A 27,359-nucleotide genomic window follows, 5' to 3' on the forward strand; every position below is an offset into this window, starting at 1 on the left:
TTGTTGACTCTTTCCAGATATTTTAGAAGTGGAGCAGGGGATTCAATCGACCATCCTTCCTGCTCAGACTGTGGGGAGGAATTCACTCGGTCATTTGACCAACTGGCACGCCCGTCATTTTACACAGGAGAAAGGCCATTCACCTGCTCAGACAGTGGGAATGGATTCACTCAGTTATCACAATTGAAGGTACATCACCAAGTTCATACTGGGCAAGGCCATTTACCTGTTCTGTGTGTGAGAAAGGATTCAGTCAGTCATCCCACCTGTGGAAACACCAGTCAGTTCACAATAGGCAGAGGCTGGTCATCTGCGGAATTTATGGGGAACGATTCACTCGGTCATCTGACCTAATGGCTCACCAGCGAGTTCACACCGGTGTGCGGCCATTCACCTGTTTGGACTGTGGGAAGGGATTCACTGGCTCATATAAACTGAAAGTTCATCATCGAGTTCACACTGGGGAGAAGCCATTCATCTGCTCAGTCTGTGGGAAGAGATTCTCTGAGTCATCTGCTCTACTGGTACATCAGCGAGTTCACACCGGGGAGAAGCCATTTACCTGCTCAGACTGTGGGAAGAGATTCACTCAGTCATCCACCCTACAGAGTCATCAGCGAGTTCACACTGGAGAGAGGCCGTTCATCTGCTCAGAGTGTGGGAAGGGATTCATTCGGTCATCCCAACTACTGGCACACCAGCGAGTTCACACTGGGGAGAAACCGCTCACCTGCTCAGAATGTGAGAAAGGATTCACTGAGTCATCCACCTTACAGAGGCATCAGCAGGTTCACACTGGGGAGAAGCCGTTCATCTGCTCAGTCTGTGGGAAGAGATTCTCTGATTCATCTACCCTACTGGTACATCAGCGAGTTCACACTAGGGAGAGGCTGTTCACCTGCTCAGACTGTGGGAAGGGATGCACTAAATCATCTAAACTGAAAGTACATCAGCGAGTTCATGCTGGAGAGAGGTGGTTCACCTGTTCAGAATGTGGGAAGGGATTCACTCAGTTACACCATCTACAGAGACACCAGCAAGTTCACACTGGGGAGAAGCCATTCACCTGCTCGGAATGTGGGAAGAGATTCACTGATTCATCCATCCTACAGAGACACCAGCGAGTTCACACTGGGGAGAAGCCGTTCACTTGCTCAGTCTGTGGGAAGAGATTCACTCGGTTATCCACCCTACAGAGTCATCAGCGAATTCACACTGGGGAGAGGCCATTCACCTGCTCAGAATGTGGGAAGAGATTCACTGATTCATCCACCTTAGAGAAACATCAGCGAGTTCACACTGGGGAGAAGCAGTTCACCTGCTCAGTCTGTGGGAAGAGATTCACTCGGTTATCCACCCTACAGAGTCATCAGCGAGTTCACACTGGGGAGAAGCCGTTCTCCTGCTCAGAATGTGGGAAAGGATTCACTCAGTCATCCCGACTACTGGCACACCAGTCAGCTCACACTGGGGAGTGGCCGTTGTTATGAATCCCTATGTTTCATTTGCTGTGGACTGTCATTTTAAGAGAGAGAGAGATTAAGAAGGTGAATCAGTATGACTTGCTGCTTGTTTACATCGCTCGCAGCTTGTTTAGTTTTAACCAAGGACACAGACACTCAGAGTCAGACAGAGATGAAGGAGGAAAAATGGAAGGATTGAAACCAGGGAACTCGTGGCCAAGAGTCACTGTTTGGATCTTTCCTATGACCACAAGTGTGGGTTAATTATCGATTCTGTCATCTCGTTTGATCCATAGGAGTGGATCGGATTTGGGGTATCCTGTGAAGACCACTGAATGTATTAACCCTTGCCTGGGCGTGGTGTGGTAATTCACTTGAAGAGGATACCCCTTGTGACAAGTCACTTTCGGTGATAATTCATATATGGATTTGGAACAATGACAGATAAAATCTACAGTGACTGTTCTCCCATTTTACCTCCATGGAACCTGTGGAATTCGACAAAATTTCCTTCTCTCGACATTTACCCTGGATTACAAATATCTCTCTCTCATCACCTATTCCGTGGTTGAACTGAACTTTCATACTTTAGTATCTCAAGACTCCAAGTCTTGTTCCCCCCGAGCTCAATAGTTTGGGAGTTCTATTTACACACATATATACACATAACACTGTTAACTTCTGTTCATCTTGCTTAAGTTACTAAATTACAATGAGATTCTAATAAGGATAGTTTTAACATCAAAAACAGACTCAGGTGTAGTCTATTGCTGCTGGTTCTTTTCTAAAGTGGGACGATTCGTAACAAAATTGGGGCCTGTGTCCAGGATATGAATAGATTTGGGGGCGTATTGATTAATTATCGATTTCATTGGGGAAATCAATTTTGATTTATTTGTGGGTGGAAAATCAGCAGCAATGGATGTTGATAGATATCTGGAAGGGCCAACCTCTGAGGCATTAGAGGACGCCAGAAGGACTGGGTTGTTGGGTATTGCTAAAAAGGTTAAAACTTGCTGAGGTGAAATTTATAATCAGGAGGGCACTGATGCAGAGGATAATCGCTGAACATTATGTATCTGACGGTGTGTTTAAAGTGGAGGTGTTGGAGGTGTTTCCTGAAAGTAAACCTAGTGAGCTTGAGCTCCCATACAAATGACAAAAATTAAAGATGGAGGCTGCGGAAAGGCAGAGGCCGTTTAAAGCTAGAGAGGCAGAAAAACGGAGAGAAGAGGCAGTAAAACAGTGGGAGGAAGCAGAAAGACAGAGGCTGTTCCAGCTGGAAAAGATAGAGAGATTACAGCAAAGGGGTCTAGTGTTACACTCTGGTGATAAGTTTGAGGCCAGTTGGGAAGTTAAATTGCTACCTCCATTTGACAAGGCAAAGGTTGATAAACACTTCCAGTATTTTGAGAAGGTTGCTCAGAGTTTAAAGTGGCCAAAAGAGGGTTGGCCTATTCTCTTACATAGTGTAATTAAGGGGAAGGCTCAGCAAGCCTATTCTGCTTTGATAATTGATGAAGCAGCTGATTATAGAACATAGAACAGCACTGCACAGGCCCTTCAGCCCACAATGTTGTGCCGACCTTTAATCCCTGCCTCCCATATATCCCCCACCCACTTTAAATTCTTCCATATACCTGTCTAGTAGTCTCTTAAATTTCACTAGTGTATCTGCCTCCACCATAGACTCAGGCAGTGCATTCCACACACCAACCACTCTCTGAGTTAAAAAAAATACCTTCCTCTAATATCCCCCTTGAACTTCACACCCCTTACCTTAAAGCCATGTCCTCTTGTATTGAGCAGTGGTACCCTGGGGAAGAGGCGCTGGCTGCCCACTCTATCTATGCCTCTTAATATCTTGTATACCTCTATCATGTCTCCTGTGATCCTCCTTCTCTCTAAAGAGTAAAGCCCTAGCTTCCTTAATCTCTGATCATAATGCATGCAGTCTAAACCAGACATTATCCTGATATATCTCCTCTGTACCCTTTCCAATGCTTCCATATCTTTCCTATAGTGAGGTGACCAGAATTGGATACAGTACTCCAAGTGTGGCCTAACCAGAGTTTTATAGAGCTGCACCATTACCTTGCGACTCTTAAACTCTATCCCTCGACTTATGAAAGCTAACACTCCATAAAGCGTTTTTAACTACCCTACCTACACGTAAGGCAACTTTCAGGATCTGTGGACATAAACCCCCAGATCCCTCTGCTCCTCCACACTACCAAGTGTCCTGCCATTTATTTTGTACTCTGTCTTGGAGTTCCACCTTCCAAATTGCACCACCTCACACTTCTCCGGGTTGTACTCCATCTGCCACTTTTCAGCCCATTCATGGATCCTATCAATGTCTGTCTGCAATCTTTGTCAATCCTCTACACTATGCACAACACCACCAACCTTTGTATCATCTGCAAACTTGTCAACCCTCCCTTCTACCCCCATATCCAGGTCGTTAATAAAAATCACGAAAAGTAAGTGTCCCAGTACCGATGCATGTGGGACACCACTAGTTACAACCCTCAAATCCAAAATATACTCACTCCACCACGACTGTCTGCTTTCTGTAGGCAAGCCAATTCTGAATCCACCTGGCCAAATATCCCTTCTGACTTTCTGAATAAACTTACCGTGTGGAACCTTATCACATAGTGATATGACATAGTGAAACCGTCTGTGCTCAAAGCTTACGAGTCGGTCCCAGAATCATACAGCAAATGTTTAGAAATTTGAGGAAATCTGTGAACTAGACTTATATGGAATTTGCTTATGAGAAGTTTGTGTGTTTTGACTGCTGGTGCACATGTAAAAATGTGAAGGATGATTTTAACAGCTTGAAAGAGTTGGTTTTAATTGAAGAATTCAAAAGCTGAGTGTCTGATGACCTAAAGACATATTTAGATGAAAAGGATACTGTCACTTTGCAGTAGTCTGCTAGATTAGCAGATGAGTTTGTTTTAACTCATAAGGTTAAGTTTACCCAGAATAAGAGCTTCCAAAAGAGTAGCAGGGGTAAACCAGAAATTGAAGCTGGGACCAGTGACAAGAGTAAGGATGAAGGGAAACAGTTGAAGGAGAAATATTCTGGTCTCACTTGTTACTATTGTAAGAAAGCTGGTCATATGATGGCTAATTGTTCTGTCCTGAAGAAGAAAAAGGAAAAGGAGGCAGTCCCGAATGCCTGTGTTCAGTATGTTGAAGCACCTATAAACCCACAGGGTTCTGAACATTCTGTTGAGGCTCAATTAAGGACTGAGAGGTCTGACTGAGTTAAGAAGGGATTCAATCATTTTATGTCAGATGGGTTTGTATTAGTAAAGGAAGGGTCAACCCCAGTACCAGTGAAAATTCTTCGAGATACTGGGGCTTCTCAGTCACTTATATTAGACAGTGTCCTAAAGTTTGGTGATGAGACTAACACTGGAGAGGTAAATCTTATTAAAGGCATTGGGGTCGGTATCGTTTCTGTGCCATTGCACAAGGTAACTTCACAGTCAGGGTTGGTTTCGGGACCTGTTAAGATCGGATTATGCTCCAGTTTACCGGTGGAAGATGTTACTTTGCTGTTAGGGAATGACCTGGCAGATGGTAAAGTTGTTCCTGCAGTGCAGTTGACAACTAAGCCAACCACTGACGACCCACAGATGGATTTTAACATTTATCCTTCCTGCGCAGTAAGTCGCAGTATGGCTAAAAAGTCTGCCGACCCAGACGGATCTGTGCAGCATAATTCTGATACCCGTGATAGCCAAAATCAGGATTCAGGTTATGATGACTTGTCAGGGACTTTTCTGCCTTCATTGTTTCAACAGGATTCAGGTAGTAAGTCTGATAAGAAAGATTTATCCCTGTCTTGGAAGGAGTTTATAGCAGAACAGAACCGAGACCCTGAGAGTGAAGCTTTGAAAGAAACAGCTCTCTCAGATGATGCGATTAAGAAAGTGGCAGTAGGGTATTATCTGGAGGATGGAGTGTTAATGAGGAAGCGGAGGCCACCTGCTATACCAGCGAATGAGGAATGGGCAATTGTTCACCAAGTTGTAGTTCCTAAAGTTTATAGGGCTGAAATTTAAACTTTGGCTCACAGTATGCCCTTAGGTCAACATTTTGGAGTGAATAAAACTGTAAACAGGATTATGAAATACTTCTACATGCCTAATTTGGGGAAATATGTTGTGAACTTTTGCAGAACCTGTCACACTTGTCAAGTCAGTGTCGGTTTGATAGGAGGCCCCACCGTGGTCTATACCTGCATTCGGTGAACCCTTTTCTAAAGTTATCCTGGATTGAGTTTGCCCATTGCCAAAGGCTAAAGCTGGCCATCGGTATTTGCTAACTATTATGTGTACTGCATCCAGATTCCCAGAGGCAATAACTCTCAGAAATATTAAAGTTAAAAACCTGGCGAAGGCTGTTACCAAGTTTTTTTACTTGATTTGGTTTGCCTAAAGAAATCCAGTCTGATCAAGGAAGTAATTTTACATCTGGATTATTCCAGCAGGTAGTTTATGAACTGGGAGCTAAACAAATTACATAATCCGCATTCCATCATGGGTTCTAGAAAGATTTCATTCTACCCTCAAAACAATTATTAAGACATAATGCGTTCCACACTGTCTCTCTCTCTCTCTCTCGCTCCGTGCCTTGTAAAGGCTTGAAAAAGACATCATCGGACTCTCGCACGCACACGCCAAAAAAAGACACTGTGTTGAAAATGGAAAAGACTGGGATGAAGGAATATATTTGCTTTTGTTCACAGTAAGAGAGTTGGTCCAGGAATCACTGGGATTTAGTCCATTTGAACTTGTATTTGGTCACAGAGTGAGGTGACCTTTGACCTTGTTAAAGGGACAGTGGATTGATGGGATTGATGTTAACTTGTTAGACTATGTTTTGAAGTTCAAAAATAAACTACACCAGGCCTGTACTCTAGCGAGACAAAACTTAAAGATTTCTCAAAACAAAATGAAGTGCTGCTTTGATAAGCGGGCTTGTGAAAGAAAATACCAGGTGGGGAATAAGGTGCTTGCCTATTTCCAATGTTGACGAATCCACCTCAGGCGAAATTCAACGGACCGTATGAAATAGGCTCTCAAATTAATGATGTGAATTATGTTATTAAAACACCCGACCGACGCAAACTAACACAGGTGTTACACATAAATATGATGAAGCCTTTTTTTTTGACAGGCAGGCACCGTCTGTGAGTGTTGTTGTCAAAACATATGAATCTGGCAACCCTGAGAATGAAACAATTGACTCGTCTGAGACTTTTCACAAGCCAAACGTGGTCCCAGTTAGGCTCATGAACTCGGTTGTTCCAGAAAACATTGCTAACAAGTTGCCTAATCTGCAACCAAAACAAGAACAACAGCTGAAGGAATTAATTCTGAAGTTTAAAGATTTATTTCCCGATGTTCCCAAGCAAACCACGGTCGCAGTACACGACATAGATATTGGTCAAGCCAAACCGATTAAACAACACCCATATCGCATGAACGTAGACAATGTAAATTGGGTGAGCAAGTGTGGTAAGTGGGGAAACAGATTCGGTAGGTCTCAAAGGCAAGGAGTTCGGACACACAGTCTTGGCAGTAAAGTATTTTATTTACAGAAGGCAAGCGTGGGAAAATGGCAACTGAAGCAACATGCACACAATTTACAGCAGTCGTGGGGAAAGTCGGATCGGCAATAAAACACACACGGTCAATTACTAATGAATGTGGGAAGATCGCCTGGGGACAAAGTACACGCGCACACACAACCAAGGGAAAAGTCAATACGATACTCTCCACCCCTTGTCTCTGTGCAGGCTCGGCTCTATGTTATTAGGGACAGTAATCAACGCTCCCAACAGTATTCAATACACAGCTCACCAACAATTCCTCCAGCTCCGTTCCACGGTTCTCAGCCTGGGGTGAAGTAGGGTGGTCCCTCGGAGATGGCAAAGGGAAAGGGTCCAGCACACGTGGCACCCTTTATAGTGCAGCAAGGCTGGAGGGTCCCGCCCTGGTAATTCACAGGGGGGCCAATGGCTCTGTACCAGCAGAGTTACGATGATTACAAAGGCCAATTGCTCGAGGCCAAGTACAAAGCTAATTAAAGGGGCCAGTGTTGGGGTGTGCATTGATGGGGAGGAGGGGTCAAACCTTGATTGGCAGGTGGCGTGCCTTCCGACCAGGTAGTGAGCTGTGGTGTCACGTGACTGTCACGACCCCGTCCAATAAAATCCATAACTCGGATCCACGCCACTCGCCAAGCATTACATGTAACAGAGTGAGAAGGAAAGTAATATATCTTAATGGAAGTCTTACACTCAACTATTTCTAAGGTTAACGCTGTATGTGACTGTACAGGCCTGAAAAAAGGCAGACGTGTTCTGAATAGTTTGGCAAGCACAGCATAATATACACACAGCGATGATAACGAGAATGAATGCAATCGACCAGTGGGTGACAGTTGCCCAGGGACCCAAACGGCCACCAGTTTCCCCATGAGGTGTCGTGCCGGAGGAGCTGGTCCCTCAATGTTTGAATTTTAGCCACCGAGTCCCGAATGTGAGCAGCCCAGTGGGTGATGTTGCTCCACACGTCAGGGGTAAACGTGCAGCACTCCTTACCAATCACTGCACAGGTACCACCATCAGCCGCCAGTAGGTAATCCGGGGCCTATAGATTCTGCAGGGTGACCATCCTGGCGGCCGCCAGCTCTGTCGCCGTTCGGGTGAGGCCATCTCGTTGGCCGGCGTCCCGAGCACACTGGTAATCTGGATCACCTCATGGGACAATCGGGCCGTGCCGTATCTGGGACAGGCTATCGTCCAGAACCTCTCCGCCTCCGTGATGGCCCTCTTGTCCCGGTGGCCGCTGTGTGTCGGGTGCTCCCCCAGATCGTTCAGGGGGTGGATAAAGGGCAGCACATATGGCACATAAAGCAACAGCCGGACCAGCTCGCGAGAAGCCACAGGTAGGCGCGGTGGCCGCAAATCTAGCGGGTCCCGTTCAAACTCCAGGGAGCCCCCAGCTTAGCGGCACCACCGGCAGTGGTCACTGGAGTGCCCGGATGTTAAAACCACTATCTTTATTAGTGTCTACTGATAATATAGCAACTTAACCAAGATAAACAAAAATTAACACTGTTATGTGTAGGTGTGTGTAAATGTAACTCCCAAACTATTGAGCTCGGCGGAACAAGGCTTCGAGTCTATAGATGGGAAAGCATGGAAGTTCAGTTCATCCACGGAGTAAATGATGGGAGAGAGATATTTGTAACCCAGGGTAAAACGTAGAGAGAAGGCAATTACGCCGAATTCCACGGGTTCCACTGTGGTAATTAATAAACCAGTGCTGGAAGATCCTCCGTCGAACCGTTCCAAATCCACACACGAATTACCACCAGAGTGATCTGTCACAGGGATGCCGTCTTCAAGGGGTTACCACATCACACACCCAGGCAAGGGTTAACTTCGAGTCGCCCCACAGGACATTCCAAAATCCACTCCTTTGGATTATACGGAGTGACAGCCACACATCGGATGTGCACCGGATCGATGATCACCCCACCCTTGTGGGTGTAGCAGAGTTCCAAATCCCCAGCTTCGACAAGCTGGAACTGCTGCCTTCTCCAGGTTCCTTCCTCTCTCTCTCTCTCTCTCTCTCTCTCTCTCTCTCTCTCTCTCTCTCTCTCTCTCTCTCTCTCTCTCTCTCTCTCTCCCTCCCTCCCTCCCTCCCTCTCTCTCTCTCTCTCTCTCTCTCTCTCTCTCTCTCTCTCCCTCCCTCCCTCCCCCCCCCCTCTCTCTCTCTCTCTCTCTCTCTCTCTCTCTCTCTCTCTCTCTCTCTCTCTCTCTCTCTCTTCTTCTGACGGTGACTGTCTGTGTCCTTGTTTTAAAGGTAAACAAGCTGCGAGTCGGTCAGTGAACAACATCATAGTCCTGCCTCACTGAAGCGCTCTGTTAAAGTGACAGTCCACAGTGAACGAAACTTGCGGGTCCGTAACAGTGTATTGATGGGCGAGGAGGGGTCAAACCTTGATTGGCAGGTGACGTGCCTTCCGACCAGGTAGTGGGCAGTGCTGTCACGTGACAGTCACGACCCCTTCAATACACTAGGTCCAGCAACGCTCTCTCAAACCGCTCAGTCTCAGAGCCCCGCCTCTTTGTCGACCTACTAGTGTACTCCCGACATAAAAACAGTTACCCGTCTTTCCCTCCAGGCGACCTAGAACGCTCGGAACAAGACGCGGAGCCGGCTGTCTTCCAGCAGCTGGTTCTTACAGCGCCCGTGCCGGATCCGGAGAAGAAGAATGCATCGGGCGCCGTCATGACAAGCATTATGCGCCGATCTTTTCGTTTCTATAGCATTCTCCAGTTTTATTTTAACGAGGTCGAGTTTAGTATTCCCCAGTTTTATTTTTACGAGGTCGAGTTAAGCGTGCAAGGGATCTGGCTGGATTCGAAATAGGGACCTCTCGCTCCGGAGTCTGGCGCTGATGCCACGACTCCACCAGCCGGCCCCACCTCAGAGTGCAGAGGAGCAAATTCCATCCACACAAGGTGATGGTTCGAGGACGACATTTGCCGCATGCAGGTTGCCGTCGCGGGGGAGCTGTACGCTTGAGAGACACAGAGGCGGTCTATTCGGGAATCTCCACCTCTAGACCTTCTCGAGAAGGCTCCAGAGTCAGAATGTAGATCCCGCCAGCCGTCCACCAAGTCAAAGGGGCCGACTAACTCCTTTCGCTTCTTTGCCGACGCTGTGTCGCGCTGGAGACTGCAGAGGTTCCCCACCTCGAAGGTACATTTGATGTCCCCACCCCCAGGATCCATGGAGCTCAGTAGAGTGGACAGCTGACGGAATAAGGAATAGACGCATCCGCATCACCCCGCCCCTCAGGTCATACACGTTGATGAAATGCAGAGGTTCACCATCCAGGCGCACAGCCAGATGGAGCAGGCGGCCAGGCTCGACATCCTGAGCTTTTACCATTTCCGGCTGGAAGGTCGAGGCCAACAGGATCGCCACCCCCGCTAGAGCTGGAGCTGAGGTGGCTCATGTAGACCCCTCCCTGCCACTCCAGGAGCCAAGCGGACTCGTCCCCCGGGATGGTATGGGTTCCCTACAGGAAACTCACCGTATACCTCACATCACTGAAGACTGCGAGAGTGTTTTATCTTCAGAGAGAACCCCAGCTACCATTCAAATTTAGACCAGCTACAGTGAGCTTCATGTTGGGAACAGACTGGGCCTCAGCACCAGTACCCTTCCCAGTGAGAGCGGAGGCGCCCTCAGTCGCACTATCCAGAAAGAAAGCAAAAATGCTCTTTGCTTTCCGGGCCCGAGTGGTGCCAACGCCACCCTGTGACCCACCGTCTCCCGAAGGAACGAGGCTGCTTCCCTCTCTGATGTCCCTCACCAGGTCATCCAGAAAGGATTTCAGCTGCCGCCTGTCATTCCCCGACACAGCATTCCTCTTCCCCTTCCCCTTCCGTCTGAGGATGACTCGCAGGGACTTCACCAGCCTCGGAATGCTAAACCAGCGAAGCGAGGTTAGTTTAGGCCGATGCTTTGCACCCTCAGAGGTGAGAATGAACTCTCTGATCTCCTTCACAGGTATAATTGAGGATTTCTCAGGAGGGGTGAGGATGTCCACTGTTTCTCTATCAAAAGAGTCTCCCTCCAACCCCTCACTGCAGACAGATTCCCCATCTTCCTCCTCGTGTGCTGCAAATTAGTGTTGGGCACTTAAGCGAGAAGCCTCAGACACTGAGTACGAATGAAAATCATTAACAAAATATTTTTTTACTTGGTTGCACTATTGCAAAGCAGCAGCACCATTATGCAATTAAAGACAATATGTTCAATAAGTTAATTTGTCGTTTTTCCAAATTCCTGCGTGATACAAGTAGTCTTAAATTATATTCGTGTTAATCTTCAAGCTGTTTATCATAAACAAAAAAATTCTGAGGAAGCAACACTTTTGAAAAAACAAAATTGTTGTCCAGTGAAATTATAGGACAGTTAGTCTGATCTCAGTGGTCAGGAATATGTTCGGGTGTATTAAGGGTGAGTTTTTTGGGTACTGTAATTGGGGAGGCATGATGAAGTAGGACAAAGTCAGCAGAATTCCTTTGCAGGGAATCATGTGTGACAAATCACTTGCAATATTTTGAGGAAATAACAGGCAAGATAGATAATGCAGAGGCAGTGGATGGTGTTTGCATGGATTTTCAGATGAGCTTTAACAAGGTACCCCATGCAAGGCCGATTGAGAAAGTAAGGAGGCATGGGATCCAAGAGGACATTGCTTTGTGGGTCCAGAACTGGCTTGCCACAGAGGACAAAGAATAGTTGTAGTCGGGTCATATTCTGCATGGAGGTCGGTGACTAGTGGTCTATTACTAGTGGACTAGTGGATGACTCCCATCCACTCCATAAGGTACCTGTTAGGCACAGAAGTACATTCAGCCAGAGACTCATTCCACCGAGATGCAACACTGAGCGTCAAAGGAAGTCATTCCTGCCTGTGGCCATCGAACTTTACAACTCCTCCCTGGGAGTGTTATTCCACTTGGAATAATTTACTTATTATTATTTAATTATGGTTTTATATTACTATATTTCTACACTATTATTGGTTGGTGTGACTAACAAAACCCAACTTCCCTCGGGATCAATAAAGGATATCTGTCTGTATGTCTGGTGTGCCTCAGAGATCTGTTCTGGGACCTCTACTCCTCGTGATTTTTATAAATGACCTGGATAAGGAAGTGGAGGGATGGGATAGTAAGTTTGCTGATGACACAAAGTTTGGGGGGAAGGTGTTGTTGATAGTGTGGAGGGCTGTCAGGGGTTACAGCAGGACATTGATAAGATGCAAAACTGGACTGAGAAGTGGCAAATGGAGTTCAACACTGATAAGTGTGAGGTGATTCATTTTGTTAGGTCAAATATGATGGCAGAATATAATATTAATGGTAAGCCTCTTGGCAGTGTAGAGGATCCGCGGGATCTTGGGGTCTGAGTCCAAAGGACACTCAAAGCTGTTACGCAGGTTGACTGTGTGGTTAAAAAGGCATAAGGTCTTTTTGTTTCTTTTGTTCATAAATACTATGAGTTTGGGAGGCTATATATATTGATTATTATATATTTGAATGTCTACTTAAACTATCAACTATGTACTCTCAAACACTTTGTATTCATGTTTCATTTATGTTTGCTTAAAAATTAATACAAAGATTTAAAAAGAAAAAGGCATAAGGTGCATTGGCTTTCATCAACCGTGCGATTGAGTTTAAGAGCCGAGAGGTAATGTTGCAGCTATATAGGACCATGGTCAGAGTCCACTTGGAGTACTGTGCACATTTCTGGTCCCGTCAATACAGGAAAGATGTGGAAACCATTGAAAGGGTGCAGAGGAGATTTACAAGGATGTTGCCTGGATTGGGGAACGTGCCTTATGAGAATAGGTTGAGTGAATTCGGCCTTTTCTCTTTGGAGCGATGGAGGACGAGAGGTGACCTGATAGAGGTGTATAAGGTGATGAGAGGCATTGATCGTTTGGATAGTCAGAGGCTTTTTCCCAGGGCTGAAATGGCTAACATGAGAGGGAAAGTTTTTTTGACACAGAGAGTGGTGAGTGTGTGGAATGGGCTGCCGGGGGCGGTGTTGGAGGCTGAACCGATAGGGTGTTTTAAGAGACTCCTGGACAGGTAGATGGACCTTAGAAAACTAGAGGGCTATGGGTAACACTAGGTAATTTCTAAGTTAAGGACATGTTCGGCACAGAATAGTGGGCTGAAGTGCCTGAATTGTGCTGTACGGTTTCTATGAAGATGCATTTTGTGTCAATAACTGATTTGGAAATGTTAGATTTGGTCTCTTAGCCAAATAGTGGACACAGTTTGGGAACAACTGGGTTCCAAGTATTGGTCCCTACAACACCCACTGGGACATCTTACAGGCCCAGGAAGGGTCTTTAAACAGACCGACTACCAGAACAGACGAAGACCACTCGGCCCCTCCAAACCGTCCTGTCATTCAATAAGTCCTTGGACGGGTCCATTCGCCCCCCACTTTGCTCGGACCATTGGCCCCACTTGTAGGTCAATAGACTGCCGGTTTGACCCCCAATGTGGTGAATCCCTCTGCTCGCCACCACTCCATCTTTCCAATAAAATGCAACCGCCCCCCCCCCTTCCTTTCCCTGCTGGGTTCATTCCCTCCGTCCCCGGGGATTCGGCCAGTGTTCTCCTCCTACCTCTCAGCGATACATCAGACTCCGGCCGCAGGGGACGCTTCAGAAGCGGGAAGAAATGGAAAGAAATCAAAAAGCGGGACATTTACTTTGAGGTTTATCCCGCCGAGGAAGCGGGGGAGACGATCTCTCGGCTGTTTCTCCTGTACTATTGGGTGTAATGAGTAATTGACATCGCTTCGCACCAATGGAAATAACGCAGCACCTGAATCCTCTGTTTTTCTGGGGGCCATAATTATAACCGTTGCTCTATAGATCCCACTGAATAAAGTTGAAATTTCAAAGTTTAAGTCGGAAAAGGGAGAGATTAACGGCGGACAGAAATCGACTGTGTCTTACATGTCCATGAGCGAGAGGCGGAGTCCTGTGTTAAATGTTTAACCATCACGGTGACTGAAGGCAGCTGCAGGTTCATGAGGGACTGTTACTGACAGATTCTGCAGTTCTTGCGGCTGTTTATCGCACCCAGGACTGAAACCTGGTCACTGAGCATTGGAGAAGTCTGTTCTGCTGATGTTAGCCTTAAACTAGACTGGTGTTTAATATTGTGGATCTGTGAAAGATAAATCAGTTCTGTATCAAGTCCCGTGTCTCAGGTACTTACTGTCTCTACCAAACTCACGAAGCAAACTAGGGAGGCCACTCGGCCCATCTGGTCCCTGCCCATATTTCTGTTCCATATCTGTATATGAAAATCTACCCTTGCCGTTCCCCTCTCACTCTCCCTGAGATGACAGGTTGCCCACCATGTAACCTACTCTAGAAAATGCTTAGAAAATGCCTACTGCATAGCCACCTATTTTCCTAAGCTCCGTGTACCTATCTAAGAGTCTCTTAAAAGACCCTATTGTATCCGCCTCTACCACCGTCGCTGACAGTGCATTCCACACAAACACCACTCTTTGCTTTAAAAATCTTAGCTCTGATATCTCCTCTGTACCTACTTCCAAGCAGCTTAAACCTATTCCCCCTCGTGTTAGCCGTTTCCGCCCTGGGAAAAAGCCTCTGTCTATCCACACGATCAATGCCTCTCATCATCTTATACACCTGCATGAATTTCTCCAGGCTGAATAAGACGATGAGCTCACTGTGGTTTTGACGTTCTTCAGGGCTCTGGACGAAGTTGGTTAAACTCCTTCTTCCCTGCTCTTTTCAACGTTTTGGGTCATTTTCACCAATTTTAAAGGACTGTGCCTCAGACAGCTGGGTTGTTGGATTTGTTACGTAGCAGCAGCAACAGATCACTAACGGAGTCTGGTTTCGATGTTAAAACCACTATCTTCATTAGTATCTGCTCCAAATATAAAAGATTAAATGAAATAAACAGAAGTTAACAGTGTAATGCATATATATAGCTCCCAAACTATCAAGCTTGGGAAACAATGCTTAAAGTCTTAAGATGGTAAAATAGAAAAGTTCAGTAATCCACGGAAAAAGTGAGTGAGAGGAGAGATTTGTAAATCCACACGAACATGTAGAGAGAAGGCAATTACGAAGAATTCCACACACATTCCACGCTGGGTAAACGAAACAACAGTCGCTGAAGATCTTATCCGTCGATTAGTTCCGAAATCCTCTTAGAAATATCACCAGGTGACAGTCAGAGGAATATCGTCTTCAAGTGGTTACCACAGAACACCCCGATTCCAGGTAAGGGCCCACAAAAGTGATACCACAGGATACTCCAGCAAATCCACACATATGGATGATACGAAGTGACAGTCACACATCCGTTGTGCACTGCGTGCCGATGATCAGATCAACCCAACCTTTTGGGCATGGAAGAGTTGCAGCCTAGAGCAGTCACACGCTGAAGTTCCTACAGCTTGTCTCCCTCTCCCTCTCCCGCTCCCGCTCCCTCAGGCTGCCGCAGCTTGTGTCTGACGTCACAGCCCCGCCTCACTCAGGCACTTAAAGCGACACTCACAGTAAACGAACCTGCGGTCTCGTAACACAATGCGCCTCTAAAGTCTGACAGCAGACTAGCGAGTGAATCTTCGATGGTGCAGAGTCAGAAACCGAAGAGTTGCCAGCCTGAGTCAGGCTTTGGGGCTCCAGAGAGAGATGGGGTCTAGAGTTTACGAGGAGGAGGAGGAATCAGACCAGCAGGATATGACTACAAAAGAAACATCAGAAACATTTGGAAACTGGTTGACCGGAAAAAAAGGTGGTTAATTTCTGCAAAATACTAGTGGAAATCAACAGATGAGGCAGAAAATGTGAAGAGGAATAAATAGACAATGTTTAGGCCGAGCCCCTTCAGCATGCCTAGACTGTGTACTTCTCTGCTTAGTTGCTGCCTGAACTGCAGAGTTCCTCCAGCATTTTGTGTGTGTGCGTCTCTGTATTTCCAACAACTGCAGAATCTCCTGTGTTTTTTAACTGCATTTTACTTTGGCATTAGATACACGTTGGTATTGAGTATATTGTTTATGGGAGCCACTTTCTGCGTTAAAACAGCTGCTGATTTTTCTATACACACGAAAAAAAATGAGGTATGGACAATGAACCGGTGCTTGCAGAAATGTTTAATGGCACCCTAATTACCCATAATGCGGTGCGTTAAAAATTTCGCCTAAAGTGCCCTAAAGCACCGAGGAAATGCGCAGGCGTCAGGCTGATGACGTCCCCGAGTATCACGCATGCGCGCAGTACCCTGCAGGCCTTGAAAATGTCGGGCGCAGGTAAGATCGATTCTCTCCGATTTTATATTAAACACCGACTTCAGGACGATTCCTGTGAAATCCAGTCACGGTGGCCAGCAATCCCGGAACAGTCCTGCCCTCTTTCCTCTCTCTCAGACCCACGATCTGTACACGGGCCCCGGGGAGCTTCCGGCTGATGAGGGAATGGAAACCGATGGATCTCTCAGACAGAGCTGAGCTCCAGCTGTCTAAATGCAAGGATTAGGAACTCAGAGGAAGGGAACAAAATCTTTTGCATCAGCAGTAGAGAAAATTAGCTTTGTTCCACCTCCAATCAGTAACAAGAGAAAATCTGCAGATGCTGGAAATCCAAGCAACACACACAAAATGCCGGCGGAACTCAGCATTAGTACTCTTTTCCTTAGATGCTGCCTGGCCTGCTGAGTTCCTCCAGTATTTTGTGTGTGTGCTGTTTGTTCTACCTCCTCCTGTTCTGAACTTTTCTACAGGTGAGAACATGTTTTGTCCCATTCTCTCTGGGTACATGGTAATATCAAAAACCTTTGCCCTTGGCAACAAGTAACTTTCACATCACAAATGTGCCAGACTCCAATGGGACAGACTACTACCCTTCCCTTCACATTCATTGGCATTGCCATAATCGAGTTCATCACCGTCAGTCATCTGGAGAGGGTTCAAGGGAAATATTTATGTACAACTCAGAAAACTGCTGTTACCTGTCTGTATTGTGGTGATGCAAAAGTTGCTGGAGAATTTGCAAATGGGAAGAAGTGGAGTGAAATTTGGAAATCTGACTTTTTAAAGCGTCATTTAGCAAACAAGTCACATATGGACAGTGTGCAAAAGCTCTGGCGAGAAAATCCTTCATAACCCGCTATAGGCCTGCTACATAGGTTGTGTGAGAGTGCAGATGAACTCGATACAAGCCAGAGGAGATCAAAGTTTTTATCGACAGTGATTTGCTAGCTGTGAAAATGAATACCTCTCTATATAAAATTCTCTGTGCACACGTTTTTGCACACGGGATTTGATCGAGGTATTTAAAATGTTGAGAGGGATAGATAGACTGAGTTGACGTGAATAGGCTGTTTCCATTGAGAGTAGGGGAGATTCAAACGAGAGGACATGATTTGAGAGTTAGGGGGCAAAAGTTTAAGGGAAACACGAGGGGGTATTTCTTTACTCAGAGAGTGATAGCTGTGTGGAATGAGCTTCCTGTAGAAGTAGTAGAGGCCAGTTCAGTTGTGTCATTTAAGGTAAAATTGGATAGGTATATGGACAGGAAAGGAGTGGAGGGTTATGGGCTGAGTGCGGGTAGGTGGGACTAGGTGAGATTAAGAGTTCGGCACAGACTCGGAGGGCCGGAATGGCCTGTTTCCGTGCTGTGATTGTTATATGGTTATATATGGTTATATGGTTGTCACTGGGTAAAAAAAAATACACGGTACATGATTTATGTGCACACTTGTCATTACAAATTAGAGGGGACATTGGTGGGAAGGTGGGGAGACCTCCAGTGTTGTTGATGCCCTCACCTACAAGATATGTATCCAGCTGCATTTTAAGGAGTTGGAACTGTAAATGGATGAATTCCGGATCATCCAGCAGTTGGAGGGGGTGATAGATATGACATGAAGAGAGGTGAGTTACACCCAAGGTGCAGGACACAGGAAACTGGGTGAGAGTCAGGAAGAGAAATGAGGTTAAATAGCCATCACAGAGTACTCTTGTTGCTATCCCACACAACAACAGGTGGAACACTTTAGAAAGTATTGGGGGGATTACCTGGCAGAGGAAAGTCAAAGGAGTGATAGGGGATTCATTAGTTAGGGGAACAGAACAGGAAGGGGACTAATATCCTCGTTGTAAGAGCTGCGAGAGCAAGTGTGGTGGAGGGGGGTGCTGATGTGGTTAAAATGATTTGCAGGGGGAATGGGAGCCAGAATGACAGGACAGATAGTGGAGAGGGTGATTTGAATTGAATTGACTTTCTTACATACATATACATGAGGAGTAGAAGTCTTTACATTACATCTCCATCTAAATGTGCAATGTGTAATTTATAGTAATTTATAATAAATAGTTTGTGCATAGAACAGTCAGTATAACATGGATATGCAATTGTATCAGCATGAATTAATCAGTCTGATGGCCTGGTAGAAGATGATGTCCCGGAGCCTGTTGGTCCTTTTGCTGTGGTACCGTTTCCTGGATGGTGGCAGTAGGAACAGTTTGTGGTTGTGGTGAATTGGGTCCCCAATATCTTTTGGGCCCTTTTTCCACACCTGTCTCTGTAAATGTCCTGAATAGTGGGAAGTTCACATCTACAGATGTGCTGGGCTGTCCCGCACCAATCTCTGCAAGTTCCTGAGATTAAGGGAAGTACAGTTCCCATACCAGGCAGTGATGCAACCAGTCAGGATGCTCTCAATTGTGTCCCTGTAGAACGTCCTCAGGATTTCGGGCCCCATTCCCAACTTCTTCAACTATCTGAAGTGAAAGAGGTGCTGCTGTGCTCTTTTCACAACACAGCCGGTATGTACAGACCATGTGAGATGCTTGGTGATGTTTATGCCGAGGATCTTAAAGCTGTTCACCCTCTCAGCCCCAAATCCTTTGATGTCAACAGGGGTTAGCCCGTCTCCAGTCCTCCTGCAGTCCACAATCAGCTCCTTTGTTTTTGTGACAATGAGGGGGAGTTTGTTTTCTTGACACGTCAGATGTTGTTCAGACCTCAGACAGAGTCAGCAATCAAATGGTTGAGCATGGTGCGATGAATGTGCTGAGCTGTGTATATCACAATGCAAGAAGCATCTTAGGAAAGCCCGATGAGCTCAGGACAGGGAATTATGATATTGTAGCCATTATAGGGGCTTGTTTACACCCAACAGTCTGAGGGATTTAGAGGAACAAAGTTGTAGGTAGATTGTAGGCCATGTCAATAAACAAAGGTTGATTCAGTAAGTGATTTTAACTTTACATATATTGACTGGAACTCCCATAATGTAAAAGGACTAGATGGGGTAAAGTTTGTCAAATGTGCCCTTAATCAGTACGTAGAGTTCCTGATGTAGAAGTGAGCAATAAGCTGTTAGGAAATGATCAGGGCTGGTGACAGAAATTAGTGATCATAATGCCATGAGATTCAAAGTAAATATAGAAAAAGAGAGGTCTGGACCATGGGTTCAGATTCTAAATTGGAGAAAGGTCAATTTTGATGGTATCAGAAAGGATCTGACAAGTGTGGTTTGGGACAGGTTGTTTCCTGGCAAAGGAGTACCTGTAAGTGGGAGGCCTTCAGAAGTGAATTTTTGAGGATGCAGAGTTTGTATGTGCCTGCCAAAATGAAAGTTGAAAGGTAACCGGTCCAGGGAACCTTGCTTTTGAAGAGAAATTGAAGCCTCGTATATTTTGTTCCTCTAAATGCCTCAGACTGTTGGGTGCTACCGAGACCCATTAATGACTACAAATCATGATTCCACGCACTGAGCTCAGCTGACTTTTTTTGTTGTCTTCTTTTGGTTTCTCGAAGCTTCCGAATAGTTTTTGTTCTTTTGTTTGCCCTCTCTTTGACATTTATGTTGGCTTTGGCTTCTCATTTTAGCCACAGTTGTGTCCTCCTGTCTTTCTAATGCTTCCACTTCTGTGGAATCACTCAGCTCCCGAATTGCTCCAGAAACTCCAGCCACTGCTGCTCAATTGTCACTCCTACGCTTTCCCTTCCAAACAAGTTTGGCCAGCTTCTCTGCCATAGAAACACGGAGAAGTTCAGTAAAGAAACAGGCTCTTTGGCCCATCTAGTCAATGCCAAAAAAGCATTTAAACTTGCAGTGTGATCTGGACCAGCTGGCAAAATGGTTTGAGAAATGGAAAATGGAATTTAATGCAGACAAGAGTGAGTTGTTGCACTTTGGTATGAACTTTATTCCTTGGAATGTAGAAGATTGAGGGGAGATTTGATTGTGATGGAGGGGCATAGATAGTGTAAATGCAAGTTGGCTTTCTCCACTGAGATTGGGTGGAACTACAACCAGAGGCCACGGGTTAAGGGTGAAAGGTAAAATGTTAAGGGTAACATGAGGGGCAACTTCTTCACACAGACAGTCATCAGGGTGTGGAATGAGCAGCCAGCACAAGCGGTGCATGCAAGCTCGATTTCAACATTTTGTGTAGGTACCTGGATGGTAGGGGTATGGGAGTGGGCAGATTAAATAGTTCAGCACAGACTAGATGGCCCAAAGTGCCTGTTTCTGTGTTGTAATTTTCTATGACTGTGACAATAATACAAAAATTCACTCTAAGTCCTTTTAACAGCTGTGCGGACCAACCATTCATCTCAGCAGGAATTTTTTATATGGCGTTAAAACTGTGGCACTTTAAGTTAATAATACATAAAAGAAAATCCCAGATGCACATCAAGAAAGACTATTTGCGTGAGACTGTTTCAGTTACTGTGGGGCCAGGCACCCATGCAGTTCAGCAGGAGGGGGGAATAATACCAATGGAGAGAGTCAAACTAAGGATCAAATTGGAGATGGCAGAAATGCTCCTTTCTGATAGAGACAGGAAGAGCATCAGGGAATTGATGGTCATTCCAGAAACCAGCACTCTGCCCAGTCAGGAGATGATATCTCTTCTAACTTGTGTTGAACCTCACTGTATCAGTGTGATACCAGATCAAACCTTGTAATCTCATCTGAAATGTTGTCCTAAACCCATTGATGGATTTTGTAAATCTTTTTACAGGTTAAAAATGAGAAGGAATTTGTCTCCAGGAAGCACAAACACGGCACACCAGTTTTGTTGTCTCTGTCTAGATATTTAAGAAGTGGAACAAGGGATCCTATCGACCATCCTTCCTGCTCAGACTGTGGGGAAGGATTCACTCGGTCATTTGACCAACTGGCAACCCATCATTTTACACAGGAGAAAGGCCTTTCACCTGCTCAGACAGTGGGAAATAATTCACTCGGTCATCTCAACTGAAGGTACATCAGCAAGTTCACACTGGGCAAGGCCATTCACCTGTTCTGTGTGTGAGAAAGGATTCAGTTGGTCTTCCCACCTGTGGACACACCAGTCAGTTCACACCACACTGGGCAGAGGCTGATCATCTGTTGAATTTCTGGGAAAGGATTCACTCAGTCATCTGACCTAATGCATCACCAGCGAGTTCGCACAAAGGAGCAGCCGTTCATCTGCTTGGTCTGTGGGAAGAGATTCACTCAGTTATCCAGCCTACAGAGACATAAGCGAGTTCACACTGGGGAGAAGCCGTTCATCTGCTCAGAATGTGGGAAGGGATTCACTCAGTCATCCCAACTACAGAGTCATCAGCGAGTTCACACTGGGGAGAAGCCATTCACCTGCTCAGTCTGTGGAAAGAGATTCACTGATCCATCCAACCTGCAGAGTCATCAGCGAGTTCACACTGGGGAGAAGCTGTTCACCTGTTCAGAATGTGGGAAGAGATTTACTCAGTCATCTCAACTACAGAGTCATCAGCGAGTTCACACTGGGGAGAGGCCGTTCACCTGCTCGGTCTGTGGGAAGAGATTCACTCATTCATCCACCCTACAGAGACACCAGCGAGTTCACACTGGGGAGAAGCCGTTCATCTGCTCAGAATGTGGGAAGGAATTTACTCAGTCATCCCAACTACACAGTCATCAGCGAGTTCACACTGGGGAGAAGCCATTCACCTGCTCAGTCTGTGGGAAGGGATTCACTGATCCATCCAACCTACAGGGTCATCAGCGAGTTCACACTGGGGAGAAGCCGTTCACCTGTTCAGAATGTGGGAAGAGATTTACTCAGTCATCCCAACTACAGAGTCATCAGCGAGTTCACACTGGGGAGAGGCCATTCACCTGCTCAGTCTGTGGGAAGAGATTCACTCATTCATCCACCCTACAGAGACATCAGCGAGTTCACACTGGGGAGAAGCCGTTCACCTGCTCAGTCTGTGGGAAGAGATTCTCTGAGTTATCCCAAGTACAGAGTCATCTGCGAGTTCACACTGGGGAGAGGCCATTCAGCTGCTCAGACTGTGGGAGCAGATTCGCTCAGTTATCCAGCCTACAGAGACATCAGCGAGTTCACACTGGGGAGAAGCCGTTCATCTGCTCAGAATGTGGGAAGGGATTCACTCAGTCATCCCAACTACAAAGTCATCAGCGAGTTCACACTGGGGAGAAGCCATTCACCTGCTCAGTCTGTGGGAAGGGATTCACTGATCCATCCAACCTACAGAGTCATCAGCGAGTTCACACTGGGGAGAAGCCGTTCACCTGTTCAGAATGTGGGAAGAGATTTACTCAGTCATCCCAGCTACAGAGACATCAGCGAGTTCACACTGGGGAGAGGCCATTCACCTGCTCAGTCTGTGGGAAGAGATTCACTCTGTCATGCAACCTACAGAGACATCAGCGAGTTCACACTGGGGAGAAGCTATTCACCTGCTCAGTCTGTGGGAAGGGATTCACTCACTCATCCAACCTTCAGAGTCATCAGCGAGTTCACACTGGGGAGAAGCCGTTCACCTGTTCAGAATGTGGGAAGAGATTTACTCAGTCATCCCAACTACAGAGTCATCAGCGAGTTCACACTGGGGAGAAGCCGTTCACCTGCTCAGTCTGTGGGAAGAGATTCACTCATTCATCCACCCTACAGAGACACCAGCGAGTTCACACTGGGGAGAAGCTGTTCACCTGTTCAGAATGTGGGAAGAGATTTACTCAGTCATCTCAACTACAGAGTCATCAGCGAGTTCACACTGGGGAGAGGCCGTTCACCTGCTCGGTCTGTGGGAAGAGATTCACTCATTCATCCACCCTACAGAGACACCAGCGAGTTCACACTGGGGAGAAGCCGTTCATCTGCTCAGAATGTGGGAAGGAATTTACTCAGTCATCCCAACTACACAGTCATCAGCGAGTTCACACTGGGGAGAAGCCATTCACCTGCTCAGTCTGTGGGAAGAGATTCACTCATTCATCCACCCTACAGAGACATCAGCGAGTTCACACTGGGGAGAAGCCGTTCACCTGCTCAGTCTGTGGGAAGAGATTCTCTGAGTTATCTCAAGTACAGAGTCATCTGCGAGTTCACACTGGGGAGAGGCCATTCAGCTGCTCAGACTGTGGGAGCAGATTCGCTCAGTTATCCAGCCTACAGAGACATCAGCGAGTTCACACTGGGGAGAAGCCGTTCATCTGCTCAGAATGTGGGAAGGGATTCACTCAGTCATCCCAACTACAAAGTCATCAGCGAGTTCACACTGGGGAGAAGCCATTCACCTGCTCAGTCTGTGGGAAGGGATTCACTGATCCATCCAACCTACAGAGTCATCAGCGAGTTCACACTGGGGAGAAGCCGTTCACCTGTTCAGAATGTGGGAAGAGATTTACTCAGTCATCCCAGCTACAGAGACATCAGCGAGTTCACACTGGGGAGAGGCCATTCACCTGCTCAGTCTGTGGGAAGAGATTCACTCTGTCATGCAACCTACAGAGACATCAGCGAGTTCACACTGGGGAGAAGCTATTCACCTGCTCAGTCTGTGGGAAGGGATTCACTCACTCATCCAACCTTCAGAGTCATCAGCGAGTTCACACTGGGGAGAAGCCGTTCACCTGTTCAGAATGTGGGAAGAGATTTACTCAGTCATCCCAACTACAGAGTCATCAGCGAGTTCACACTGGGGAGAAGCCGTTCACCTGCTCAGTCTGTGGGAAGAGATTCACTCATTCATCCACCCTACAGAGACACCAGCGAGTTCACACTGGGGAGTAGCCGTTCATCTGCTCAGAATGTGGGAAGGGATTCACTCAGTCATCCCAACTCCAGAGTCATCAGCGAGTTCACACTGGGGAGAGGCCGTTCACCTGCTCAGTCTGTGGGAAGAGATTCACTCATTCATCCACCCTACAGAGACAACAGCGAGTTCACACTGGGGAGAAGCCATTCATCTGCTCAGAATGTGGGAAGGGATTCACTCAGTCATCCCAACTACAGAGTGATCAGCGAGTTCACACTGGGGAGAAGCTATTCACCTGCTCAGTCTGTGGGAAGAGATTCACTGATCCATCCAACCTACAGAGTCATCAGCGAATTCACACTGGGGAGAGGCCGTTCACCTGTTCAGAATGTGGGAAGAGATTCACTGATCCATCCAACCTGCAGAGTCATCAGCGAGTTCACACTGGGGAGAAGCCATTCACCTGCGCAGTCTGTGGGAAGAGATTCACTGATCCATCCAACCTGCAGAGTCATCAGCGAGTTCACACTGGGGAGAAGCCATTCACCTGCTCAGTCTGTGGGAAGGGATTCACTGATCCATCCAACCTACAGAGTCATCAGCGAGTTCACACTGGGGAGAAGCTATTCACCTGCTCAGTCTGTGGGGAGAAATTCACTCGGTCATCTGACCTACGGAGTCATCAACAAATTCACACTGGGAAGAAGCTGTTCACTTGCTCAGAATGTGGGAAGAGATACATTCGCTCTTCCACACTACAGAGACATCAGCATGTTCACACTGGGGAGAAGCCGTTCACCTGCTGAGAATGTGGGTAAGGATTCACTCTGTCATCTCAACTACTGGCATACCAGTCATTTCACAATGGGGAGTGGCCGTTGTTATGAATCCCTAGGTTTTGTTTGCTGTGGACTGTTATTTCGAGAGAGAGGGAGAGATAGAGATTAAGAAGGTGAATCAGTCTGACTTGCAGCTTGTTTACATCGCTCGCAGTTTGTTTAGTTTTAACTGAGGACACAGACACTCAGAGTCAGACGTAGACGAAGGAGGAAAGATGGAAGGATCGAAACCAGGGAACTAGTGGCCAACGGTCTCTGTTTGGAATTCTCCTATGCCCAGAAGGGTGGGTTAATTATCAATTCAGCATACATCAAATGTGTGGTTGTTACCTTGTTTGAGCTATAGGAGTGGATCTGATTTGGGGTATCCTGTGAAGACCACTGATGTGTCAACCCTTGCCTGGGTGTGGTGTGGTAATTCATCTGAAGACGATACCCCTTGTGACAAGTCACTTTGGGTGATAATTAGTATGTGAATTTGGAAAGATGACAGATAAAATCTACAGTGACTGTTCTCTTGTTTTACGACCATGGAACCTGTGGAATTCGACATAATTGCCTTCTCTTGACATTTACCCTGGATTACAAATCTCTCTCTCATCACCTATTCTGTGGTTGAACTGAACATTCATACTTTACCACCTCAAGACTCCAAGCCTTGTTTCCCCCGAGCTCAATAGTTTCGGAGTTTTATTTACACACATATATACACATAATACTGTTAACTTCTGTTTATCTTGTTTAAGTTACTATTGTTACGAAGGATGAACAGCTCTGATGGGCAGAAGGGTGCAGGGTTGCCCATGTCCCCCTCCCTTGGGAGAATTACAAACCGTTACTCTTGCCAGGCTGCTAATGAGAGAGAAAGAGATGGAACTAAAACTTTCTTGGACTGGAATATTTGCTTCAGATAAGGGAGAGATAACCCAGGGAGGAAGAGACTTGTTGTTCCACCATATTATGACTCCTGTAAAACTTATGGCTCCGGAGAGGGCTGTTTACTTGGTACTATTCTGTTCATTAAAATTCCCCAGTGGACAGCCGGAGTGGGCTGGTTTGATGGGCTAAGCCATTCAAAACTGATTGACACCTGAGACCCAGTGAGTAGAGATAAAAGTGAGATCTGGGGAGACACCCCTCAGACGCACCAAGAGACACACTAGTGAGCGCTGCTTAAGTGTTGGAACCCACGAGAAAGTGTGGGGCATCGGAGACCGAATGAAGGATCGGTCAATTTTAACTCATAGTGTTTATAGCGAGGCCGGTGGGGCCTTGTGTGTGTGTCCACCCTTGCCTGGGTGACGAATCCACCATAGAAGAACGGTCTAGCTAAAGGACAGAGGGGTCATACCTGAATGGCCACAACAACACTTCGACTGATCAAGATTGTAAAGGAAGGTTTGACTGGCTGTCACTGTTTGCTCACTCTCTCTCTCTCCAACAATTACAACACATCGACCAAAAACTACCTCAGTACGTATGAACTGAACTGAACTTTATATTCACATATGACAATTCATTATCCCCGGACATCGATAGAGCTTGTTTATTATTGATTATTATTATACCCACACTTTTAGGTTTAGTATTGCTAACGTGTATTATCTGTATATTTGCATTGTTGATATTGATTTGTATATTTTACTAATAAACACTGTTTTGATAATAGTACCAGACTCCAACGGATACTTCTATCTTTGCTGGTAAGACACCCAGTTACGGGTACGTAACAAATTGGGGCCTCGTCTCGAGATTTGATACCAAATTGTGGGGCCAGTGAATCGGGCTTTAAGTCCATTATTTGTTCTGGTTGCGTGGGTAACCAGATGGGAAACCAGCAAAGATGGATATAGATGAATTTATAGAAAACTCGACTTTGAAGGCGCTAGAGAGTGCCAAAAAGACGGACTTGGTGAATATTGTGAAAGGTTTAAATCTCCCAGAGGTGAAGTCGTCAATGAAAAAGTGGGAGATACAGAGGGCCATAGCCCTGTATTATATATCCGAGGGTGTGTTCACGCCGGGGGTATTGGAACTTATCCCTGAAAAGAAACCAGTTGTTGGGGTGGTTCAGTTAGAGTTGGAAAAATTAAGGTTGGATGCGGAACAGAAGAAAAGGGAGAATGAGCTCCAGCTAAAGGAGTTAGAGGCGCAAAGGGGGCGGGAAAGAGCTGCCTGGGAGGCACAAAGGGAGAAGGAAAAGGCTGAAAGGGAGATGGAGGGAAGGGAAAAGGAGAGAGATAGGCAGCATGCGCTGGACATGGAGAGGTTAAAGGAACAGGGAAAAGACCGAAGGGAAGGCTCAAGAGAGGAGATTAATGTTAGGGAGTTTAGGTTAGTACCTCCGTTCAAGGAGACAGATGTTGATAGT

General features: G+C 46.3%; 1 protein-coding gene across 1 annotated transcript; it reads left to right on the forward strand.

The window, feature by feature from the left end:
• LOC140721491 (uncharacterized) lies at window positions 1–24,578 on the forward strand. The gene is made up of 2 exons (XM_073036308.1): window positions 1–860; window positions 21,635–24,578. The coding sequence occupies exons 1-2, from the start codon at window positions 354–356 to the stop codon at window positions 24,182–24,184; spliced, it is 3,057 nt and encodes a 1,018-aa protein (XP_072892409.1). The 5' UTR covers window positions 1–353; the 3' UTR covers window positions 24,185–24,578.
• The last annotated feature ends 2,781 nt before the right edge of the window (window positions 24,579–27,359 follow it).

This window comes from Hemitrygon akajei, unplaced genomic scaffold (assembly GCF_048418815.1).
Source record: "Hemitrygon akajei unplaced genomic scaffold, sHemAka1.3 Scf000057, whole genome shotgun sequence".
Lineage (NCBI taxonomy): Eukaryota > Metazoa > Chordata > Chondrichthyes > Myliobatiformes > Dasyatidae > Hemitrygon > Hemitrygon akajei.